Source organism: Bremia lactucae, linkage group LG3 (genome assembly GCF_004359215.1).
Source record: "Bremia lactucae strain SF5 linkage group LG3, whole genome shotgun sequence".
In the NCBI taxonomy this organism is placed as follows: Eukaryota; Oomycota; class Peronosporomycetes; order Peronosporales; family Peronosporaceae; genus Bremia; species Bremia lactucae.
The window spans coordinates 5,129,413-5,152,698 of NC_090612.1; the positions used below are offsets into that span (position 1 = coordinate 5,129,413).

A 23,286-nucleotide genomic window follows, 5' to 3' on the forward strand; every position below is an offset into this window, starting at 1 on the left:
ACGCTTTGTGGATGAGTGATTATCCATCACACGAAAAGTCCGTGACGTGACGGCAAGCGCACAGGACAAGCAAGAAAATATATGCTTATCAACATGATCGCAAGAGCATATACAGTTTTATGTGGCATAATTAATTCGGCTACCCTACCTTAAAGGCAGTTTCTGATTCATTTGTTGGTACTAAAATAATTATCGCCCGCGTTTCATCAGGTGGCCGAAGAGGTGGGTGACTTACATTTAAGGCTCACCTTTCCTCCCTTCCTCCCGCCGTATGTGAAGACGAGGTCCCAGATTGACGTGGGTCGTCCTAAATGAATTGCGGTCCTGAAATGGTGGCGCCGGCCGTGAGTCGAGATTCGTTGACACAAAGGGTACGGGAGGAGATATATAACCGTTAGGCGATCAATTCCTCCTATCTTGAAGGGGAGAGCGAGAAGGACTATGCGCTTATCGCAAGTCTCTCAACATTAGCTGCTTCAAAAAGTCCAGCTGAAGTTTCAGCCACTCCATTAATGACGATTCTTTGAGCGAACAGCGTTGAGATCTGAAGTCAGTCACGAGACTTGACTCTACAGATTCTCGATTTGTCGTTTAGCAGCATCGCTCTGCACCGCGACTTAAACGGAAGCGAGATATGCTGCAACGAGTAGGTGGGCATGATCGTCACTACTATCGGGCGCTGCCTGCGTTGGGGATGCAACTAGTGCTGTCTCTCTGGGAGGTTAATAAATCGCCGCGCCGTGACGCACAAGCTTCAGATTCTCGTCCAATGGATTGTATATCCGGAAAGTTTCGACTCTTCGGAACCGATGCCCTGCGCGTCTACGTGTAGCGGACCTATAAAAGTAACACCAGTGGGAACCACTCCGCCAGTTCCAGATAGACTACCAGGGGAAGCGTGTCAAAGAAGTACAGGGGGCATAGTGCCACTCATGACTTCTCTCACAAGCGAAAGAGAGAAACTGTTTTACTACGAATCTTGTTTCGCTACATCTGAATGTGGCCCAGGAATTCTGTTTTGGCCTGGTCGGTCATTTTGTCAGAACGCAACATAATCGAAATTAGGGAAATACGGCCAAGTATTTACCTTGAGCCTCCCACGAGTGTTGAACGCCACCAATTTTATGAGGGTCTACTGCTGCACTCTAGGAGCGACGCACAACTTGTATCCGAACTTGGCCATTCGGATGGAGGTGGCACAGTTGCTTACATAGCCGCCCTTTATACGAAGATCTTGTGACGCCACTGGATACACTCGATTGAGCTTTACGCTTAGCCTATTCTGCATAAGATATTTCATTATGGACAGTATGAATTGCAGCGGTTGGGTTTTGACCCGCTGCATCTTAATAGGCAATGCTTCTATTTATGGTAGTTGCACTGGGAGGCACAGACGAGAAAATTGTCTCGTTGACGGTAGGGAAGTCTACCTTCGCAAAGTTAGGTGTCTCGATGTGATAACAATTAGTAAAGTGTGGATGGGCATGAAAGCGCCATCACACTCCCATTAGCTCGCTGACTTTATTAACACTATGTGGTGATGACAGCGCGGTCGACTCATTAGTTAACAATGAGCGACGGATCTACATCCCCATGATGGATCAATGTATCTAGCAAACAGCGCGACAGCAGCAGCAGCTGTTGGCGTCGCAACTGTTACACTCTGCGATGGCGGCGTAATATTGCCGTGTGTGCGCTTTATGTTGGGTTTTGTGGGTGTCTTTTGTAGGCGACCCACCATTTTTTGCCCTTTTAAGGTGGCATGAGGATCGTCGTGGCATGTCACCCTTCTTCGTGAACATACTGGCCGCCTAAGAAATATGTTAGAAGGCTGTAACGGCGCGTCGTAGACGGCACTCTATCCTTAGTTCTTTCAGTTGGTGATGCTTACAGGATGTTAAATCGTATTAGAAAAGGGGGTGGTGTAACAGGCTTCCGGGTTTATGCTACACGCCATTACGTAAACCTCATGGGGAGGTGAACTATTTTCTTTAGCGTTAAGATTCATTGGCCTAACGTATAGTTGAGGTTCACGTAGTGACGCACCTTTTCGCATATGATGAAATCATATTGATGGGACTTACTTAACTTTCAATCGATTTATTACTTATAGCTCTGCTTCGAAAGACTCATAAATTTCTCGTGATTATCAATAACAACGACTTCTTAAAATTTCCACGCTTCTATGACACGCTCATCTAATGTATTCAATTTGCATAAGTTTGTATTAGATGAGTTGAATGCATTAAGTTGCAACTGTTGTGTACTCAAAGAGCAAAAGTATCAAGCCACCTAGAAGTTTAAACCAGAGGTTGACTTATAGGCCTAAAGAGCTTAGATTTTAGGAACAAAATTAATACTCACAACTCGGAGAGTCGTTCGAGCTTGTACCGCTTATCTAGTCATCGCTTAAAGGAATTAGTGATTACAGAATCACCTGGCAACTAGTGCCCAAGAGCATTACCCTCGAGAAGGTTTCTATCACTTACAATTCACAGCGCAAGCCTTAGAAAGGAACGGATCGCTTTTAGATCGAAAGGGGGATGAACTTTATGGATACTTTTGATGTAAAATACCTTCCCTAACCAAACCTTAAATAGAATATACCACTCGGTCTCTATACTGTGGCTGTCACCTGTATTAGCCATAAATTATAAATATTAACTTATCTCAATAAGAGAAGACTCACATTAACGGTTAATCGTAGGGTAATCGCTTTACATCTACCACAGACTATTGACACCGCGTGTCTGCATTCGTGTTCATATCATCTTTGAGCTGTGTTGTCGACCAAAAATTCTACGTGTGTTGAGCAACTTTAGACCATCGCTTAGCAAGTCTCCGACTCTCCGAAGTTCCTCGAACAGGACACAATCGTGAGCTGTTGGGTAGAATGTATCTATTGGACGAGCGCACAACTATCTTGTTTTTCCGTTCAATCTGAATACAAGATAATTGGTATTAAGGATACCATGGCACCACAAGCTTGACCAGTCAGACGCGTCAAGATTTGCGGCGTACGACACCTCTCGTTGAGGCTTCATGGCTAGCGTTCCTTCGGCGTTCATGCCTCAGGACCAGTGATGCATGTTGCCATTTGGCCAGCAACCTCTCAGAGACGTCCCTGATTTGAAATGACAGTCTTTAAAGGCTCTGCGGTCGCAATGACCATGGAAGACGACGCACTTGTTCCTCAATAAGGACTGCTAGCTCTTGCTGATCATCGCGGAAATATGTTAGTAGCCTGGACCATAAGCCCAGTGTCATGCGGTTACTCAATTAGTCGATTCGCCGCATCACGTTCAGAGAGCGGATTTGGGGCTCGACGAAAATCGTCTTCACGCCTAGGCGTGGCGGTCTCGGATCCCTCATCTTCCTTTCCCTCGGAGAGTGTGGCTATCATAAGCCGACACAGCGGGTGTTCGTCTAGAGCGCAAACCCCGCTTTGATTTCACGAACTTAAATGTCTATGGCCAGTTGAAATCCGTGTTCACGGTATGAAGCTGTTGCTAGTCAGCACACAAGTGTTTCCGTTGAAGGCGGAATCGCAGACGTAGGCCATACAATGGCCAAGGATCCATCTCTTTCCCCATCCATTGGCGGATATCGTCGTTAGACGCATATTGACCCTGAAGGCGGTGTTCGGAAAAGCTAACGGCGCCAGAGGAATCTTGCCGAAGGGGCATCTCGTAACCTCAAAAATTTTCAAACGAGGGATACCCGCGCCACTTCACCTGTTACTGGTACTGGCCTTGCGACGATGTCGATCTAAAAAAAGCCTCCACGTGAAACTGAAGCTTTCCTAACTCCTCACAACAAGGACTGTTACATCTGATAGCTAACTCCTTAGGGTAGAAAATACACGGAACGATTTAGATCATAAGTGAAATGCACTTTATTTTGTTTCAAATGTAAAATGCCTTATCCTAGTTACCCAAACGTGGTATTTTGCATGTAGAAGTAGAGAAAATGTTACGTGTACCACATCACCCAAACGGTATATTATGAAATGCATTCCGTTACATGTGGATAGCCTGAAGCATAGGATATGGCATCCCACCTATAGCAAACATGCAGACAGGCTCGGAGCACCACATCTGTTGAAGTCGTAAGCAAGATACCGATAAAATGATAAAAATTTCCAGCTTGCTTTATTGTAGCTTAGTGCATAAATTTTTATGATTCTATCTTGTGATTAATTCACGCGCCAGGGGCGCGTGCTTCCGATGGACCTTCTTATCCATCGGATGGGTCTCATCATACTCGATACATGGAGGTAGCGGTCGTGTTTGTGAATCTTCGACTCTAGATCCGACACACGGTTCGGATCTAAATGTATGGCCTCCATCAATCTGGAAGAGAATGGAACGAGGAACTTGACGTTTTCTTTACTTAATTTGGATGACAAATTTGATGTATCCTTGGATTACCATGGCTCAGAAAGTACGATTTTACTCCACCACAACCATTGGTGGATTCCCACGGCGCTCAACAATTCCTTGTGGAACGTATTCTAAACCACCGATGTGAAGGGGCAACGAACGAGTTATCGTGTTCGTCGGCGTGGTTGTCCACCTTCGCATGACATCTGGGAGCCTCGTTCCCAGCTGGTTGTTGACGTTAAGGGCCTCGTCCGTCAGAGGAGGGTTTTGAACACGGACGCGGTAGGCGTCGCTCGTTGGAGAAGATAGTGCAGGCTCACTATATCGAACGGTGTTCGAAGAGCGCGTACTCCATGTTGGAGTATGAACGGAAATATCACGCTCTTGTGATGAGCTGTCTTCCGCTCATCGCGGCTTCAAGGATCTTCGGGCCCGACATGAGAATCTCCAGATTCAGCATGAGAATCTGATTCGTGACCACAACCACAATTTTTATGGGATTCCTGAAAATAGTGGTCAGATCCGTCCTCGGAAGAAACCGCGTACTGATGGTACGGGCGGAGCCGACCAACGTGAAAAGTAGGGTGCAATTCTTTTGTGTACGCATTGCCTCTGCGATGAAGTGCATGGAATGGCTTAATGAACTTGGGTAGTAGTTAAATTATATCCACATTAGTGACTACACGCTTAGGTAAGTTTACCGTAGAGAGTAGTACTAGGTCATTATTTTTATTAGACAACATTTGCTCTTCCATGTTTGTCTGCGTTCCGTTTCTGACGGCCCACTGCGTTAGCATGGAATCCTGTACCAAACAGATTACTGATTCTCGAGCTAGCAGAAAATCCTCTGCTGACTCTTTGTTTTGTCTTTTCCAGTGCGCTTTGTGGTCACTGACATGAGATCTTTCTCATCTTCGGTGTCGATTGCTTCGACATCGACATCATTCGCGTCGTTTTTTACCTTCGATGCGTGATGAGCATGAGTCAGAAATGGTTCTGCTCGTGCGAATCCCCTCTTTTCCTTAAAATAGAGGATCCCTCTAATTGAGTGGGTATGCGTGGATGGCGTAAGCGTTTCTCAAAGAACGATGTATGCGTTGTAGACGAATGCATCGAGTTGTTGGTGGCGAATTCGACCATCAGTAAAAACTCGCACCAATTCGGATACTGTTAGACGTAACCTCGAAGTATCTATTCGAGGATGCGATTGACACATTCCGTCAGACCATCTGTCTCCGGATGATCAGAAAATGGTATAGTCAGCCGTTTCGAGAGATCGGAACACGGATTGCCAAAACTCCGCCGTGAACCGTGGATCTCTATCCGAGACTAGTCCGGGGGGTAAATCGTAGAGTTTGAATACCTGTCGATAAAGACTCGGGCACAGTTCGGAGCCGTTATCGACTCTGCTACTGCAACAAAATGTATGATCTTGCTGAATCTATCTACAAAAACAAGGATTCCATGTTTTTGTGATCGTCTTCGAAAATCCGAAGACGAAGTCCATAGTTACGGACTGCCAATATTCTGCCGGAAGTGGTAGAGGGTGGAGAGATGCACAGGATGAAGGGCTCGGCTTCACCCGTTGAGATATCTCGTGTATCGATCGGATGACGATTGATATAAAGCCAAAAAATAAAAGATTTATTGGATGGATTCATCAGATGATCCGTTAAACGCAGAAGGTCTTTATCTCTGTAGGCTTTCATTATGGAACACTTGTAATGAGTGTTGCAACAGTGAGCTTATTTCCAGTATTGGAGTCCGCAGCTGGATCGAAATCGGGTCGGCGTGATAACGCATCAGCAACGACATTAAGTCGTTCTAGTTTATATTCTACGAAGAAATTATTCTCCGTAAAGAAGGATAGCCACCTCGCCATTCTTTGCGAGAGGTGTGGACTGTTTAGGGCCGTGCGTAATGACGCATGGTCCGTGTCCGAGTACATACAATAAAATGTCTCGTCTTACCCTGAGAAAAAGCCGTGGCTTTACCCGAACGGCTAGTCAGTAACTTGTCTGGAGAGACAACTCCTCACAATTAATATCCTTTATTTATTGCGGCAAAGCTACATGGCCTGGATCCCAGCGCGAAGAACTTTTGCGCTAAGGAAGATTTTTACCTCGATGGTTTTCTTAAGCATCGATGGTATAGTGGCAACAACAAGCGAGATAAAATCTCGTTAATGCAAGCCTGAAGCGCGTTTTTTTCCAATGTCAAAGACATTGGATGCGGCTTCAAAGTCCTAACGCAATTCGCGTTAAGTTTGAGAAACGAATCCAACCGGTGCAAGGTTTAAAATTGCACCGGTCGTCTCGTGAGGCAGGACTTCCATGCCTCACGTAGGGCGACCCGTGTCCATGTTGTGTCGACAATACGAAACGAGTGAAAGGAGATGAATACTCCCTTTCTTCCCCCTGGGGAAGGGCTCGCATCTCTATTGAGATGCCGATGCGATTGACGTTTTTTGCAATAGATTTACACGCGCCAGGGGCGCGCGTTTTTCAATGGACCCTCTAATCCATCTGATGAGTCTCGTTATACTAACAGACGAGGCCCTCAACGTCAATAACCAGCTGGGAACGAGGCCCCCATCTGTCATGCGAAGGTGAATAACCGCGCTAGTTAACCAGATAACTCATTCGCTGCCCCTTCACATCACGGTGGTTTTGAATACGTTCCACAAGGAATCGTTGGCCACCGCGGAAATCGACCAATGGTTGTGGTGGAGGAGGTAAAAATAGATCCGAACCGTGTGTCGGATCAAGGGTCGAAGTCGACAAACGCGACCGCTACCTCCATGTATTGGAGGAGGGTTTTGAACACGGACGCGGTAGGCGTCGCTCGTTGGAGCAGATAGTGCAGGCTCACTATATCGAACGGTTGGAAGGCCGTTCGAAGAGCGCGTACTCCATGTTGGAGTATGAACGGAAATATCACGCTCTTGTGATGAGCTGTCTTCCGCTCATCGCGGCTTCAAGGATCTTCGGGCCCGACATGAGAATCTCCAGATTCAGCATGAGAATCTGATTCGTGACCACAAGAATTTTTATGGGATTCCTGAAAATAGTGGTCAGATCCGTCCTCGGAAGAAACCGCGTATTGATGGTACGGGCGGAGCCGACCAACGTGAAAAGTAGAGTGCAATTCTTTTGTGTACGCATTGCCTCTGCGATGAAGTGCGTGGAATGGCCCAATGAACTTGGGTAGTAGTTAACTTATACCCACATTAGTGACTACACGCTTAGGTAAGTTTACCGTAGAGAGTAGTACTAGGTCATTATTTTTATTAGACAACATTTGCTCTTCCATGTTTGTCTGCGTTCCGTTTCTGACGGCCTACTGCGTTCGCATGGAATCCTGTACCAAGCAGATTACTGATTCTCGAGCTAGCAGAAAATCCTCTGCTGACTCTTTGTTTTGTCTTTTCCAGTGCGCTTTGTGGTCACTGAAATGAGATCTTTCTCATCTTCGGTGTCGATTGCTTCGACATCGACATCATTCGCGTCGTTTTTTACCTTCGATGCGTGATGACCATGAGTCAGAAATGGTTTTGCTCGTGCGAGTCCCCTCTTTTCCTTAAAATAGAGGATCCCTCTAATTGAGTGGGTATGCATGGATGGCGTAAGCGTTTCTCGAAGAACGGTGTATGCGCTGTAGACGAATGCATCGAGTTGTTGGTGGCGAATTCGACCATCAGTAAAAACTCGCTCCAATTCGGATACTGTTAGACGTAACCTCGAAGTATCTATTCGAGGATGCGATTGACACATTCCGTCAGACCATCTGTCTCCGGATGATCAGAAGTTGGTATAGTCAGCCGTTTCGAGAGATCGGAACACGGATTGTCAAAACTCCGCCGTGAACCGTGGATCTCTATCCGAGACTAGTCCGGGGGGTAAATCGTAGAGTTTGAATACCTGTCGATAAAGACTCGGGCACAGTCCGGAGCCGTTATCGACTCTGCTACTGCAACAAAATGTATGATCTTGCTGTATCTATCTACAAAAACAAGGATTCCATTTTTTTGTGATCGTCTTCGGAAATCCGAAGACGAAGTCCATAGTTACGGACTGCCAATATTCTGCCGGAAGTGGAAGAGGGTGGAGAGATGCACAGGATGAAGGGCTAGGCTTCAACCGTTGACATATCTCGTGTATCGATCGGATGACGATTGATATAAAGCCAAAAAATAAAAGATTTTTGGATGGATTCATCAGATTATCCGTAAACGCAGAAGGTCTTTATCTCTGTAGGCTTTCATTATGGAACACTTGTAATGAGTGTTGCAACAGTGAGCTTATTTCCAGTATTGGAGTCCGCAGCCGGATCGAAATCGGGTCGGCGTGATAACGCATCAGCAACGACATTAAGTTGCCATGGTTTGAATTTCCACGGAAAAATTATACTTCGCGAAGAAGGATAGCCACTTCGCTATTCTTTGCGAGGGGTGTGGGCTGCTTATGGCCGTGCGTAATGACGCATGGTCCGTATAAACGATGAACGGTCTATCTCCGAGGAGATAGACCCTTAATTTAGCCAGTGCATATTTCACTGCAAGGAGTTCCCTATCATACACTGGGCAATTGCGTTCAGCTGGTTGCAGCTGACGCGATTGGTAACAGACGACGCGCCCCGCGCCGTCTATATCATATTGCATTAACGTACAGCCGATTGCGAAATCGCTGGCATCACTGACCACACAGAATGGTCTGTCTTGATCTGCAATCACCAAGATGGGTGATTGCATCAAGCATTGCTTGATATCCCTTAGGGGACACTGACAATCAGCGATCCATGACCGCTTTACATATTTTTCAACAAAGAAGAAAGATATACTGTCATTTCGGCGTAATTGTACTTCCGCCACTAGCGCTGAGAATGCCCACTTTGAGGCCTTACTGCGCAGGTGCGACATGGCGTACGCCATGTCGCACCTGCTCGACACCGTATTGCTCCACGGTCAACAGCCAGTGGACAATCGTGTGCGTCGCACTTCCATCGAATTTGGGCGTGTCTATTCGAATGGGCTTCGGCTGATGTTCACGAGGCAATGACCATTGCTTCATGACATAGTATATCGAACTTGGGATGAGGTCGATTTCGTGCCGAATGCTTCATCCTTAGGCTATTCGCACGGTACGGATTCAAGGAATACATCCTTGAATTCGATCAAATCCTTATAGTAAGGGTTTGTCTTCAGAGACTCCCAGTATTGGGACGTAAGACGTTCAATCCGAGTCTTCTCATGGAGGACACTTTCGTTCATCGATGAGCTGCTGAGAACCCATTCGTTCTCAGGATATACTATTGCCGACCGAATATAGGCCACGTAGTTGTCATCTGTGACAAGTACGCAGATTTTTTTTACTATGTTACTACCGAGATCACGAAGGAACCGTTTCCGTGCAAGCGTTGGCAATTGAGTAGTCTCCGAAGTTAACTTTGGAGGCGCTATTTGATCAAGTGTATAAGCGCCTACACTTTATCAATTGTTTACTAAGATACTTAATGTCTCAAGATCCTCTTTAATACTTATTTTAAAAAATACCTGGAAATCTTTGACCACAGGTTTCCGGGGACTTATTCCCACAGATTCTTGGGGACTTGTTCCTCCAAGTTTTATTTGGGGCCAACTTGCTGAAGCTGTGGTTCCGCTACCACAGCAATATAGACAGGCGTTACAAACTTTTGGATGTCGAACTTCGACGCTTCCTGTGCTTGTCCACAGCCGTCGGTAGTTATGTCCACGTCACAATGGTGGACCTTCGATGCTGCCTGTGCTTGTGCAGAGCCGTCGGGATCTTACTCCACAATGTGTTGGGCATTTACACTAAGGTCTTGTGCAGTCATGCTGAAGGCCGACCACAAGTGAGGCCATCGCAATCACTCGTTTTAGGACACTCATGGCCATCTGATGAACAAGAGACATGTATCGTTACGGCCTGATGCTGGCAGTTTATTCATGGCTCGTACTTTCTGAGTCATGGTAATCGAAGGTTGACATCAATTTTTCTTCCAAATTTAGTACGTAAAATCATCATCGTACTATTTACCCTTAACATGCATTGATACCAGCTCTACGTTTCTTTACTGATACCAATGCGCCTGTTACTGTCATCCTCATTTGAGGGTTATATCGCGCTCAATAAATTTGAGTCTGCGATCTTCTAGCGATTGGCATCGAATGAAATTGATTACGCCCCACAATCAACTAAGGTCCTGAGTGGCTATTTATTTGACACTTTTGTATTTAGGGTGATGAGGTTAACCTCATCCCCTGGAGCAGTTACACACAATGTAAGGAGCAACTTTCGTCAAAAGAACTGCACATTTTTTTGACGTTGCTGGATCAGTAGGGCGCTCCACACCTACTGATCCCGACCGTTTTTTTACCATCCGCCTCGCCGTAGCGATTTCGCAACAGCGTCGAGTCCGCGTCCTCCGCTAGTCCAAGCGAGAGGTCGGTCTTTCCGCTCAGTACTTTTAGGCACTGGCCGTGAGGCAATACTCTCATATTCTTAGTGGCCCATCTTTTGACAACGAAATCGTTTGTAACTTAAAGAGCGGGGTTTCTCACTCTCTACATACGAGAGATCCATGTGTTCTGTCCTCTCGGTGGACAATAAGCACCAGAGTGGACAAAAGCCTGTTTAAGACTGAAGTCCTCCTGTTCAACTATAGATATTGCTTGGTCTAGCGACTCTTATCTTAGCCGGAACAGGTGGGTCTTAACAGGACCGTCTGCAAGACCTTTAATAAACTCAGTTACCTGTCTTCGTTCATCTATTTGATGACTAACAATACAGCTGACGTTTAAGCGTGTAGATCACGTTTGCCCTGCTTTCTAATCAAGAGCTCGCCTCGAGCCCTGAATTCGGCACGGGGAGGCTCAAATGTTTGTCTGTGCCGAGTCCTGAAGACCTAACAAGACCAAAAGACTAATGGGTCGTGAAGCTTAAGCCACAAGGCCCAAGATTTGGCACGTCCGGCTAAGTTGGACATGCCACCTTTCACTTTCGACGCATCATCACTGATACGACGAGCTTCTGTGGCATCGTCTAGTTCGACGAACAGTCTCAAAAGGGAGTCGCTTCAACTACCTTTAACATAGAGATTTCAATCTTTAAGCTTTCAGGTCGACGCGGAAGCGTCGGCCTATTAGCAGCATATACATGCTGCTGTCTCAACAGTTCCAACTGTTGAGCACCCTGTTCTCTTAACAGATCCGCGTGTTGAGAGCATTGCCAGCGAAGCAATGTTACTTTCTTTTGAGCCCCGTTGAGTTCGTGTTGTTGAATGAACTCGGCTATGGCCGCATGCTGTTTATCTGTGTTCAGAGTGAGCAGTATAGCGCCAACGGCTGACCCGCCTACGACCGAACTCATTCGTTCAGTCGCTCTCCATTCAAGGTTACTCAAATGAGGAAGCCTCTCACGCGTTTCGGGATAACCCTCTTGAGGGACTTGAAAGCTACCTCCTTCTTCATCCAACATGTCCATGTTGGATCGAACGTGCGTGGGCCGTTGAACGGACTACGAAGTGCTACCAGGTTTAACGGGGCACCTTTCACTAGTATTGAACTGTACTAGTTAACCTTACACTGATTACAGTGTAGGTTGGGCGCGTCGAAACTTCACGTACACAAGAGTTCAGAGGAAGGTTTCTATTAAGCTAAGGGTATTTACCTTAAAGATCTAGTCTAAGTCTTTAGAATAGATAAAAACATTAAACATTATTAATATATTTAGTTTCCTACGTAACGATCTTCCATCTACAACTGAACTTATAATATTCATATCTAACTAAGTATGGCGCTTCCTTGCGCACCGCACAATCGTGTTAAGTAACGATTGGCGGGGTTTATTTAGATTTAAATCAACTAGTCAATAGAGATTCAATTTTGACGAAGTTCTCTTATTGGAACCCCGCACCCCTCATTACACTATGGGGAATTTCGGCTACAGGGCCTCCTCCCGCCCAACTATCACACACCTTCGGAGCGGGTTGGCAGGGCGGCCACCCATTGGATGGTTGCTCGTCTGCTTTTTAGCCTATCTCCGGCGATGTGTCATCGTACCGCCCTCCGCGGGTATCGATCCACGTACTTCCCGATCCCAGTTCCAGTGCTTAACCACTCGGCCACTGAGGTCGGTCAACTAGTCAATAGAGCTGATGTCTTATTGCATCAATAATACCAAATTTGGTATTATCGGAACTATTCAAGTCAAAATTAATAGATAATATTTTTTACTTCTTTGTTTATTTCCATTTATAGGAAATAATTATTGTTATTCCTCTTGTAGGAAATGAAATTTTATGTAACGAGGCACCCCGTTACACTCTCTCTAATAACAAATTAATGGAACTGTCACATTACTGCCACAATATTATGTATCAAGACAATACTCCTTACTTTCTTATTTCCCTAAATTGGTAATAATAATCATAAACCGAGCTACCCCGTTACAGTTAATGTCACACGAGGGCTTATTTCCACAAGATTTCTGAGCTTGTAGGTCAGAAATCGTGAGAATTAGGGTGTAAGCAGATTTACACATGCAGTTTTGGCTTATATCAAATTATATTGCTCGATCGCTTTGTTGTTATTACCAAACTCGGGAATTTATGTGAGACAAATATCTGGTATTTTGTTTCTTAGGGCGTTTGTTGATAATAAAAAATTATATCGACTTCGGGATCTTGCTTTCAATCTGGTACGCCACCGGTCATGGGACATGTGACACAACAAGAGCTTAAACGCAGGGCGGAGTTGATTGTTTTTACATCCAAACAAAATCTATGGGATGGAGAATAGCATTTTATCTAAGCCTTTGGCTACTCGAACGATATTTATCTAATGAACGAGTAGCCAAAGGTTTATAAAAAGCACTCGAACTTGTCACCATCTTTTCGTGGGATCGTTATAAAAGCACAATGTAATTTTGTACAAAGACTCATACGTGCGGGTATGCTCATCGAGTAGGTAGCGATTGAACGTGCAAAAAGGAAGGGTTGCCAACAATAGGTCTTGCCCTAGCGTCTGAGGCAATTGTGACTGTACGAACCATCCCGATGAAGGTCATGTGAGTAATCGATTACGGAGCATTTTTTGGCCATTTTATTTTAGAGGCTTATAGCATAGAAGAGGACCCTGTCGAAATGTATAGATTTGGTCATGAAGGATTTATCGCAAAGTTGGCTGCTGGAAGTAATGTAACGGTACAAAACGCGTCCTGTACATAAAGCAACTCTTGCCACATGTTTTCTAACATCATGTTTGCCCATCCGACTAAAGTTCCTGCGATCCGTCGAGAATTCACATAATTCCCTCCATTGTATTAGATAGTTTTTATCAAGCATGCCAATTTAAAACTTGGTCATTTGATTCGAGGCAACCCATTGACGTCATCTACAACGTGTCCTTCACTCTCTGCGTTGTTTCTGTCTGAATATGCGACATCATCTTCGCCACAATTAGAACCTTCAGCGTCTGCACAGTCATGTTTATATCCTGCGCTAAGAGTTTCTGCTACTTGGACCAAAAACTCCTTCTCTTGATCTTCACAAGATGATTTGTCCTTTGCTTGCCAGCTTTCTGTTTATAGCTAAACCGGAAAAGTCCAGTTTCAATCTGAAGTGGGATTCGCAGAGCCCGCTTCCTTCCTCAATTCCCAATTCCCATCCGATAATCCTCGAACCTTCTCTTCTGGACGTCTCAGGCTCTTCAACAACGCCTCGATCCTCTTGATATGGCTCTTCCTTCGGCAGCATGCGTTGCTGCACGCAACCATTGCTGAATCACATTGTAATTTTCCACGTCCCACGCTGCCGCCAGAGACCCTTGCATTTTAATGAACATCATTCATACCCTCGGTGCTTTCACTATCACTCTAGCCGCCGTCGAGGCCGGGTATTCAAAGGAATCCGACAACAATACTCCGGTGCCGTTAGTGGTTATACCCGAAACGGAAGTGGACGCTTCACTAAAGACTTTGCAGTTCTCAATACCATCTACAAAGCATCCCGACAATCTTTCGCCGACGATCCCGTTCGACAAAATATGCCCCTTTGAGATGGCCCAACCGTCTGATGCTAGAATTACCGAAAAAGCCGCCATCAAGTTTAGACCCCAGGTCACGATATCGCAGGGCTGTTATCCGCACGCTGCAGTGAACGAAGCCGGCCAGATCAGCAAGGGCCTTCAAGCTCCCGACCCCACTTACTCGAAATGCGGTGACCCAGTACAGGGTACACAAGTGTACGGCCGCTCGGCATGGTTTGGCCGAGTCTGGGCGATCATGTACGCTTGGTACTTTCCGGATTCACCTATTGACTGGCAGCACGCGATCGTGTGGACGAACAATCCGAACGTGTCGAGCCCAGTTATACTGGCGGTGACGGTCACTGACTCGAAAGGTGAGTATAGCTCAAAAGTTTCTCCAGATATTGACGGCAAGACTACTAAGCTCATTTACAAAAACCGAGGGTTGGACTTAACGGACAAGGATGGCGAGTGTCAGAATCTCGTCTTGTGGCATCAGCTTACTGTGGATGCCCAAGAAAAGCTTAACGACGACAAGAGCTTTGGTGGCACGCGAGTTCCCTTCAATGATGACTACTTTTTGCTCAGCCTCGGTAAGGCGTGGCCTTTCCCGGAGAATTATTAAAGCGGAATCGCCCTACTGCATTTGCACGGAGTAAGAAAATCCGATAGCATTTTCAACGATTTAAAATAGGATTTCAGCTTAAATGTAAATAAGCTGTATAAAAGTAGCTTACAATTTGTGTCGAGATAATTCCGAAACACATCGTTCATTCACAAGTAAAAATAAAAATAAGATAATGCTACACGTTTTAACAGCGAATGTTGTGCTTTTTCTGAAGTTGCGACAGCAAGAAGAAAAACTGCATTAGTTCAGGGTGAGATCTGCAGCATTATCCGCAAGGCAACGACTGTAATAAGAGAAGGTGCTCTTTTAAAATGCGGGAGGACAGAAATTTTGGATTGAAAAGCCATCTTTACAATACAAAGCCTTGCACCAGCTTTTTATTTATCAGCTCATGGTGATGCGGGCACAGTACCGACGGCTTTCAATATCTATCAGCTCGAATTTAAACCTTAATGGTGCACGCACGAGTCTTCGCTACAAATCTTTCATTAATTAATGCCATCCTTCCCAATTTACATCTGGCGCAAATCATAGCTGATACATCGACACCAGGAATCTTCTCTGTGCTGCTGCCAATTATTACCCGCGTTCTTGTCCAAATAGATACGAAGGAATGCCAAAAATCTATTAGGCAGGCAGCGCTCGCCCGCTGGCAGTATTTGATCATAAAAGTAGCCTTAAATTCTGTCAATTCAAAGAGTCGTGTGCCTCCATTTGTTTAAGCTAGCAACACCAGCCATGCAGCGACATCTTGTGACAGCCATCTTCCTTGTTGGAGTCACCGCTTGCTTCGTGACCACCTTACATGCAATTAATCTCACGAATCGAGATGATTATAGGCGCAAGCTCAACGCGGAACCTTTACTAAGGAGCAATACCGTCTCATCAAAAGCTCGTGGACTTAATGTAGCTCGTAAGGAAATGTGGAACGCGGAGCGATCTAACACTGAAGGGCAACGTTGGTGGTTGGACATTTATCACAAGCTCATTTACGAGCTAGCATGGCTAATAGGAAAGCCCGGCATAGCTTTTGAGCACTTACATGCAGATGAAACATGGAAGGAAAAAGAACCTAACACGGACAAAAAGTTTCTAAAGTGGCTGCTTCGAGTGGCAAAATTTCGGGCGAAAGGTGGACAATTCGACGACAACGACTTTATCCGGTTGTTAAAATACACGACCTCAGCCTATCAACAGGCAAAGCTCTTTGTCTGGCTGCAGCATGCCCAGGACTTTCCCAGCATGAATGAATTTGCTAAGAAACAATTGTGGCGTATGAAAGGAGACCCAAATACCCGCTTCACGGTTTATCAAGTATTGGTGGATAATGGAGAAACGCCTGCAAGTATTTTCAAGAACGATTATAACAACGAAATTGGTGCCACCTTTGTTAATTGGCTTTTCTACGTTAAAATGTTTCGGGATACGCAAGACTACAGCGAAGAAGATTTATTTCGCTTGCTGACGAAACACCATTCGAACGAGGCGGTCATTAAGGAGTTTACTTCACTTGCGATGTCAACCTCTCACAAGGTCCCATATTACCTTGTTAATAAGATGCTGGCCTACTTAATATCGAAGCCCGAAACAACTCAACTTGTTTTTGACACATGGCTGGCGTCACGAATTCATCCCGCTGCCGCACGTAAAATTCTGCTTCCTGGGGATCAATTTGATCCTTACAGTGTCCTGTTCGGTTGTTGGCTCAATTACGTAAGACAATTTCGAGAAATTTCGAACACCTTTAGCAACGACGACTTCTCCCTTTTGCTGAGCAAAACAAAATCAGATACAGACTTGGTCAAGGCGCTTTCGTCATTTCGAAACGATCCACGCCTGCAGAAGCTTGTGGAAACGGGGCTGGTCTATATGAAGTTTCTTATGGATTTTAAACGGTCTTTAAAAGACCGAGTTGGACCTGAAGAGGTTTTTGCTTCTATGCAGCCTTCAGTTTCAGTTGATGCTGAAAATTTCCTGTTTCGTCACTGGCTCCGCTATGCTTGGTCATATATGAAACAAAATCGCGGCGATGCAACTGGGAAAGCGTTCACCAACGCCGCTTTATTTGACTTCTTGATGAAGGAAGGAACAAAGTCGATAGAAGAACTAGCCAACGTATTTCGCTCCCTTCTTTTTGTCTCGAGACTTGAAGGCATTTCGCAGCGAATGCTTTTATACATGGCATCAACCTCAAAAGTTAGCACGAAGGTGCTGCGTTGCTTGGTAGAAAGCGGTCAAAATCCGTTTTCTTTTATTTTGCCCCTTGGGTATTGCGAGGCAGTCACGTTTACCAAGTGGTTTAAATATCTGACTGAATACACGATTGCCCAAGGTCGTATTGATTTGAAAGGCATACTTGCGATTTATAATCGACTAAATTCCCGGATGCCGGGAATTCATGGGCCGATGTTACTTGAGTCTCCGTTCAAGCAAGATTCCTTAAAAGCAGCACAGCTGATTGCGAAGCTGAGACCGATTTTAGAAGTTACTGAATTGAAGGAGTTGGCACGTAAATTGATTGTGATCGCTGAGCTACAATTAAAAGGCTTATCGGTGGATATTAGCGTACTCAAGAAATTTATGGAATGACTGACTAGTTCATTTGTAAAGACCACTAATTCTATTAGAGTTGGTTGCTAAGCTCTTTTTAAAAAGGAATATCACTATCGATTTAAAACTATCACACGGGTATCGCGACCAAGACACTTTATGTTACTCTAATTGTAACGGAGTGTCCGGTTACATAAATATTGTGTCCTATAAGAAGAATAATTACTACTATTTCCTACGAGAGGAAATAAATAAAGAAGTATACAAAATTATTAGGGAGCTTCAGTCCGCGTCAGTTAGGCATCCCGCCCTACCGTTATACAGCCCCCACCTTTTCCTTAATCACATCGTTTATTAATATATTAATCGGAAGTCATGGCTTCTGATTTGTCAGAAACAAGCGCACCAAATAGTTTTATTTAGAAGCACCTTAGCTCGCAAAATTTTAGAGATCATGTAAAATACCAAAATTCCAAAAATTATTCAGTGTGCTTTCTAAAATTGTGAACCATTTGTCTACTTGACAAAGCGGAACGACAGCAGTGCAAGAACATGAAGACCAACGATGAAGAAATGCATAATGCGTTTGTGAATTTCACTGTGATTTATCCAAAATTTGTCGGATATGTAGTCTTTCACCTTCAAATTACCGGTAAGTTGAGATGTGAGTTCTACTCACAATTTGACATTGCGACCACATTTTTTATTCATAAAATGGGATTTAAGGAATTAACTATTTTAGAATAGATAAAAGGGTATTTTACCCATAAAGTAAATGTACTACAACAACGATTCTCCAACCGATGTGGCCCCATTACAAGTTGGCACGATTTACGGTCAGTTGGCGAAATTTACCCGCGATTGTAGGACCTTTCTTGGTTTGCTTAACCTGCCGTAGTCATTTCCACTTGGTAGGCTACCTGAACTCCTTCTCAAAGCTTCTATGCCAGCAGCATGAGCAGCGATGGTTACAATTACATTGAAACGCGATGCTGGGCAATAAATAAAAAATGGCTTAGGATTAACAAAGCGAAAATTCTTTTTATTGCACAAATGAAATATGAGGCGTAATTTCGCTGCAGTAAAGTCTCAAGTCCCCCTTAAGCTGCTTCCCTTCGCTTTAATGAGTTGCAGATCACAACCGCTTTAAACGCTTGTATTAATTAAAATATGGCAAATGAATGCTGTTTCACGCTTCTTACATGGATGCTAAATATACCAGTTAAGCACAGTTTTCTCTCTGTAAGGCGCAAAGCAGGCTGCTACGAATGGGACGACGCAAAATTTTGTTTTGATAAATTGGAATTGCGTGCTATGATCGCTGGTCTGTGATTACTCATTTTTCATTCAAATTGTATAAATAAGCTGTAGATGCTCATCCACAATCCGCAAAAATATTCGATATATTTTGACTCAAGCTGTACCGTTCAGGTTGTCCCCGAATATGCCTCAAAAAATGAAATGCATGCAATCAAGTGCTAAGGCGTTATTCTTAACAAAATAAAAGTAACAGCTGAATTTTAGCACCATCCGAGTTTAACTTGTCCTTCTCGTAAAGTTGTGATCGCAGGTTATGCTTACTTGCAAAGGGTGCGACTATTGCCACAGACAAAATGCCTCTGATTGGCTAAATCCTTTCTTATTATCCAAAATTTAAATCAATAATACCCTGCACATTTCCCGGCAGTTTCAACGTATGAGTTCGTCCGCAAGTATATGCGTGCTTGCGACTTTTAAGCACGTAATTGATTCAAATTACACTGAAGAATCTGCTGTCAGAACAATTTATCTGCAGCCACCAATCGGACTTGTTTCAGTCATTTATAATTTTGGCGAAGCCATGGAAAAGGCATCGAACTTGGCGAATTGTTGCATCCAGTTGATAAAACGCGAGCTCATTCTCCGGGAACGCACGGATAATCGCGGTATACATGCGCAAACGTCACTACGTCATTTTTGCTAAGATCGCACCGCAAGACCACCTTTAAAAGGCCGAATGGTTATACAGCACCGTCATGTCTTGATGGCGAATTTTTCTTTTTCTAGCAGCAAGATCCGCACGTGTCTGCGGTCACGAGAGCCTTTTCTTGTGTGAATATAAAGCCCACAACCGTCGCTTCTTTACCTAGTGAAAACACAAAAAAGAATTCGATTGATACAATATTCTGGGGAATGGGTCAATCGAGAGAGGTAGCACCATTGAGCATGTCGTCGGCGTCAAGTGGCCGCTTCTGCTCGTCGACGACGGCAGGTGAGAAGACGTATGTACACGACGTGCCGCGGAAAAGCTTCACCCGAGATTAGCGCGCGGGGCTACGGATGCAGAATGTGCAACGCGGAGAAAACGTGCGCTGCGTCTGCTTCAAGTCCGCATTCTAAGCTCGTAAATGCGTCCGCCATTGTGAATGCGAATATACATAACGGCAAAAACCAGTTTCAACAACACGGAATTTAGAATATATCTTACGTAAAACTAATAATCTCCCATTCATATTAGTTTACACCGATTAGTTAATTAGAGGTATTTTGTCTGTGGCAATAGTCAAAACGTCTGTGGCAATAGTCAAAGCGTCTACGGCAATAGTCGCACCCTTTTGCGAATCATTCTAGCTTTTCAGCCTCTGAAACACTTCCTCGATCATTTTTTACTGTGGCTCTATAATACATATCATAATATATTCAACCTTTTCTGAAGAGACTTTCCCAATTCAACTAAATCCCACTGTGTGCCAAGGTACGTCAACACACCTTTTATCTAAATTACTTAATCTTAGCTGAATTATCGCAAAGCTGGATCCTTATTTTAATTGCAATCATCCAAGATTTTTTTATAGCATTTTTTTCTAGTCACGCTTTACAAATCATTTAGTCTTCACAAATAACAATAGACGATCATGTTTCACAGCCCCAAACGGAGCACATTGTGTTTAAATTAGGGCATTGATAATCTTACCCACCCCAGGTTTGGTAATTTACCGTCCACGTGATTATACTTAATCACCCCCCCCCAGTTTTTGTTAATCTCCTCCCTCCCCCCCATTCTCGATTTTCTAAATTTCCAAAATGTCCCCGAAAGCACAGAAGCGAAAATTGATCCCCACGAATCAATTTTAGCCCGTTTTTGATGCAATTTGCCGCAAAATTATTATCACAAACACCTCCATCTTGGGGTATACTTCGCTTATTTTCCCTACGTTTTATACTGATGTTTAGAGAAACGGGTCGGGCGAACAAAATGTTTATGGTTGAACAATTCAGCAAGCAAAGGAATTCAAAGAGTGGCAAGATAGTTATGAATACAAGTCAAGGTCCAATTTTTTTTTGATGGAATGGTAAAATTAACAAATTGAATAAATCAGAGGTGAAAATGCATTGTGAAGGAATATGACAAATGATAATAAAATAATTGGGAGATTGGCTTCATAAATGGCATGTTGTAAACCTTAAACAAATATATCACTGGCTTTCTATTGAAAAAAGGTATGTTGTCTTGACTGGATTTTTTTGCATTCTTCCGGTGTGTCTGATTCATCCATACCTGCGAGATCTACTTCCTCAATCTTTCCCGGTAAAAAGCAACGATTGGCGCGCAACTTGTTAAGACATTGAGTTTCATTTGAAAGAGCTGTAGCAGACCTTAGCTTGCGGTTTGTGTTGTTTCGTCCAGCACGCACTGACTCGCGCCACTGGTGCTCAAGGTTTCAACTTCAACGCAATGAAATGAAATTCACATGTCCGAGTTCAATCATGTAGATGTGCATCCCTACATTGCGAGCGTATTTTTCTGAATACGTCGGATTACGGATGACGCTAGCCGTCATCCCTCCCAATATGAATAAACCTATGTCACACACACAAGAGTGGGTCACTTTTTGCACCACACCCAAGTAGCAGGTCTAAGTACTTCACATGGAGGAATTGACCATCCCGTTAGGTACATAAAGTTTACTAAACAGGTTGTGTAACATAGGGCTTCTTTAGCTCGTTACACCACCCCCTCTGTAAGAACGAATTCTATAATTTGTAAAATCTTCAGCGGGAGAAACGAGGTATAGCGAGCTGCTTTACACGCCGCTTTTAGTCCTCTCAATCACTCTTAGCGACCAGTTTGTGTACATCTTTGTCATCACACGGCGCCTGACATGCCACCTAAGAGGGGTACTGGTGATGGGTCATCTGCGAAGACGCTCATACAACCTTGCACGAAGCGCACGCGAAGCGATAAAACGCTGCCGGAGCCTAGTGCCACAGTTACAGTGCCGAAAGATGCTGCTGTTGCATCCATCCTACATGCATAGTGAGGATGTAGATCCGTCGCTCGTTGTTAACTACCATGGGTCGACGCCGCTGCCATCACCTCGTAGTAGTGATGAGCACAGCGAGTTAATGGGGAAGGATGATGGCGCTTTATTGCCCATCCAAAATTCACTCATTGTTCCTAACATGGAAGCGCCTGACGTTGCGAAGGCCAACTTGCCTTACGCAACAAAGCGACTGTCTCGTCGTCTGCGCTAGCTAGTGCAGCGGCCCTTTATAAGAGCGTCGCCCATAAAGGTGCAGCTGTTCTCAGTTGGGTAAAGCCACACCACATGTTGTACAGAGCATCATACACAATAGGTCTGACGCAGAGGAGGCCAAGAAGCTTGAAGCTCCACCGACGGCACGTGAACGTATCCAGTCGGTGTCACAATTTAGCTGTATCGAACGCAGCTATGTGACTGGTGGCATACCACCGATGCCACCTCCATCCAAGTGGCCTTATTCGGATGGAACTGGTACGTCGCTCTTAAAACGCGCTACTCTAGATGCACATATTATTTTGGCATCTATAATTCATGGAAGGCTCAGAGGGAATCACTTCCCCGATCTTGGTCGTGTTGCATTCGAATGAATCAACGACCATTACGAAGCGGAACTCCTGTGCCACTTCCAGCCACATTCCGATGTGGTGAAACAACGTCGCAGTGACTTAACTTCGCTCGCTTGCGTGTGAGAGAAATCATGGGCGGTACTGTACCACCTGTTCCTTTTCATCACGCCGCTCCTGCTACTCCATTCGGAACTAGCGGAGTGACAACAGGTGATCCTTCTCATAGGCAGGCACCAGGCCCGGTATGTCGACGCGCAGGGCGTTGACCGGTACCCAAGAGTCAAAAGGCTTGGGTATCCTCTCCACTGGACGAGATTTGAAGCTTCTGCTGCACGGAGCGGTCAGCAACCAACCTTCTGACAGGAAAGCGTTGGTTCCGTCAGCATCCATCAATGTACGTGGCGCCCGATAGGAGCGGTGATTTTGCCTACCTACTCGCGGCAGCATATCCCGCTTCCGTTCAGTCGCAGGCATTGAGCGCTGCTGAACGACGGATCGGGGATCTTAAGAGCCAAGTCTAGCGACTGACTTCGAATCTTCACGATTTTAACTCGAGGGGTCGCCAGGATTATAAAAGGCTGAAACTTCGGCTGAAATTTTTGGAGAAGAAGGTTTTGAGAGACTCACGTCTAGTGCGCAGTCTTCTCCGCTCTCTAAGTACTTATGACGGTGGGTGGCGTTACTCGGAGGGAAGTCTTTCACTTTCCTCGTCGCCCCACCTGATCGACACGCGTAGGGGTATATGATCTCTTCTGGATCAACATACCGTTTCAAACGACCCACTTAGAATGAAAACTGGGTGCGTCTTTAT

General features: G+C 44.8%; 2 protein-coding genes across 2 annotated transcripts; both read left to right on the plus strand.

Annotated features, from left to right (window-relative positions):
• Positions 1-14,236: 14,236 nt before the first annotated feature.
• CCR75_005408 (uncharacterized protein) lies at positions 14,237-15,052 on the plus strand (the record flags this gene model as incomplete). The annotated part of the gene is made up of 1 exon (XM_067963489.1): positions 14,237-15,052. The coding sequence occupies one exon, from the start codon at positions 14,237-14,239 to the stop codon at positions 15,050-15,052; it is 816 nt and encodes a 271-aa protein (XP_067817582.1).
• A 741-nt stretch (positions 15,053-15,793) lies between these two features.
• On the plus strand, positions 15,794-17,644 carry CCR75_005407 (uncharacterized protein; the record flags this gene model as incomplete). The annotated part of the gene is made up of 1 exon (XM_067963488.1): positions 15,794-17,644. The coding sequence occupies one exon, from the start codon at positions 15,794-15,796 to the stop codon at positions 17,642-17,644; it is 1,851 nt and encodes a 616-aa protein (XP_067817585.1).
• Positions 17,645-23,286: the final 5,642 nt, after the last annotated feature.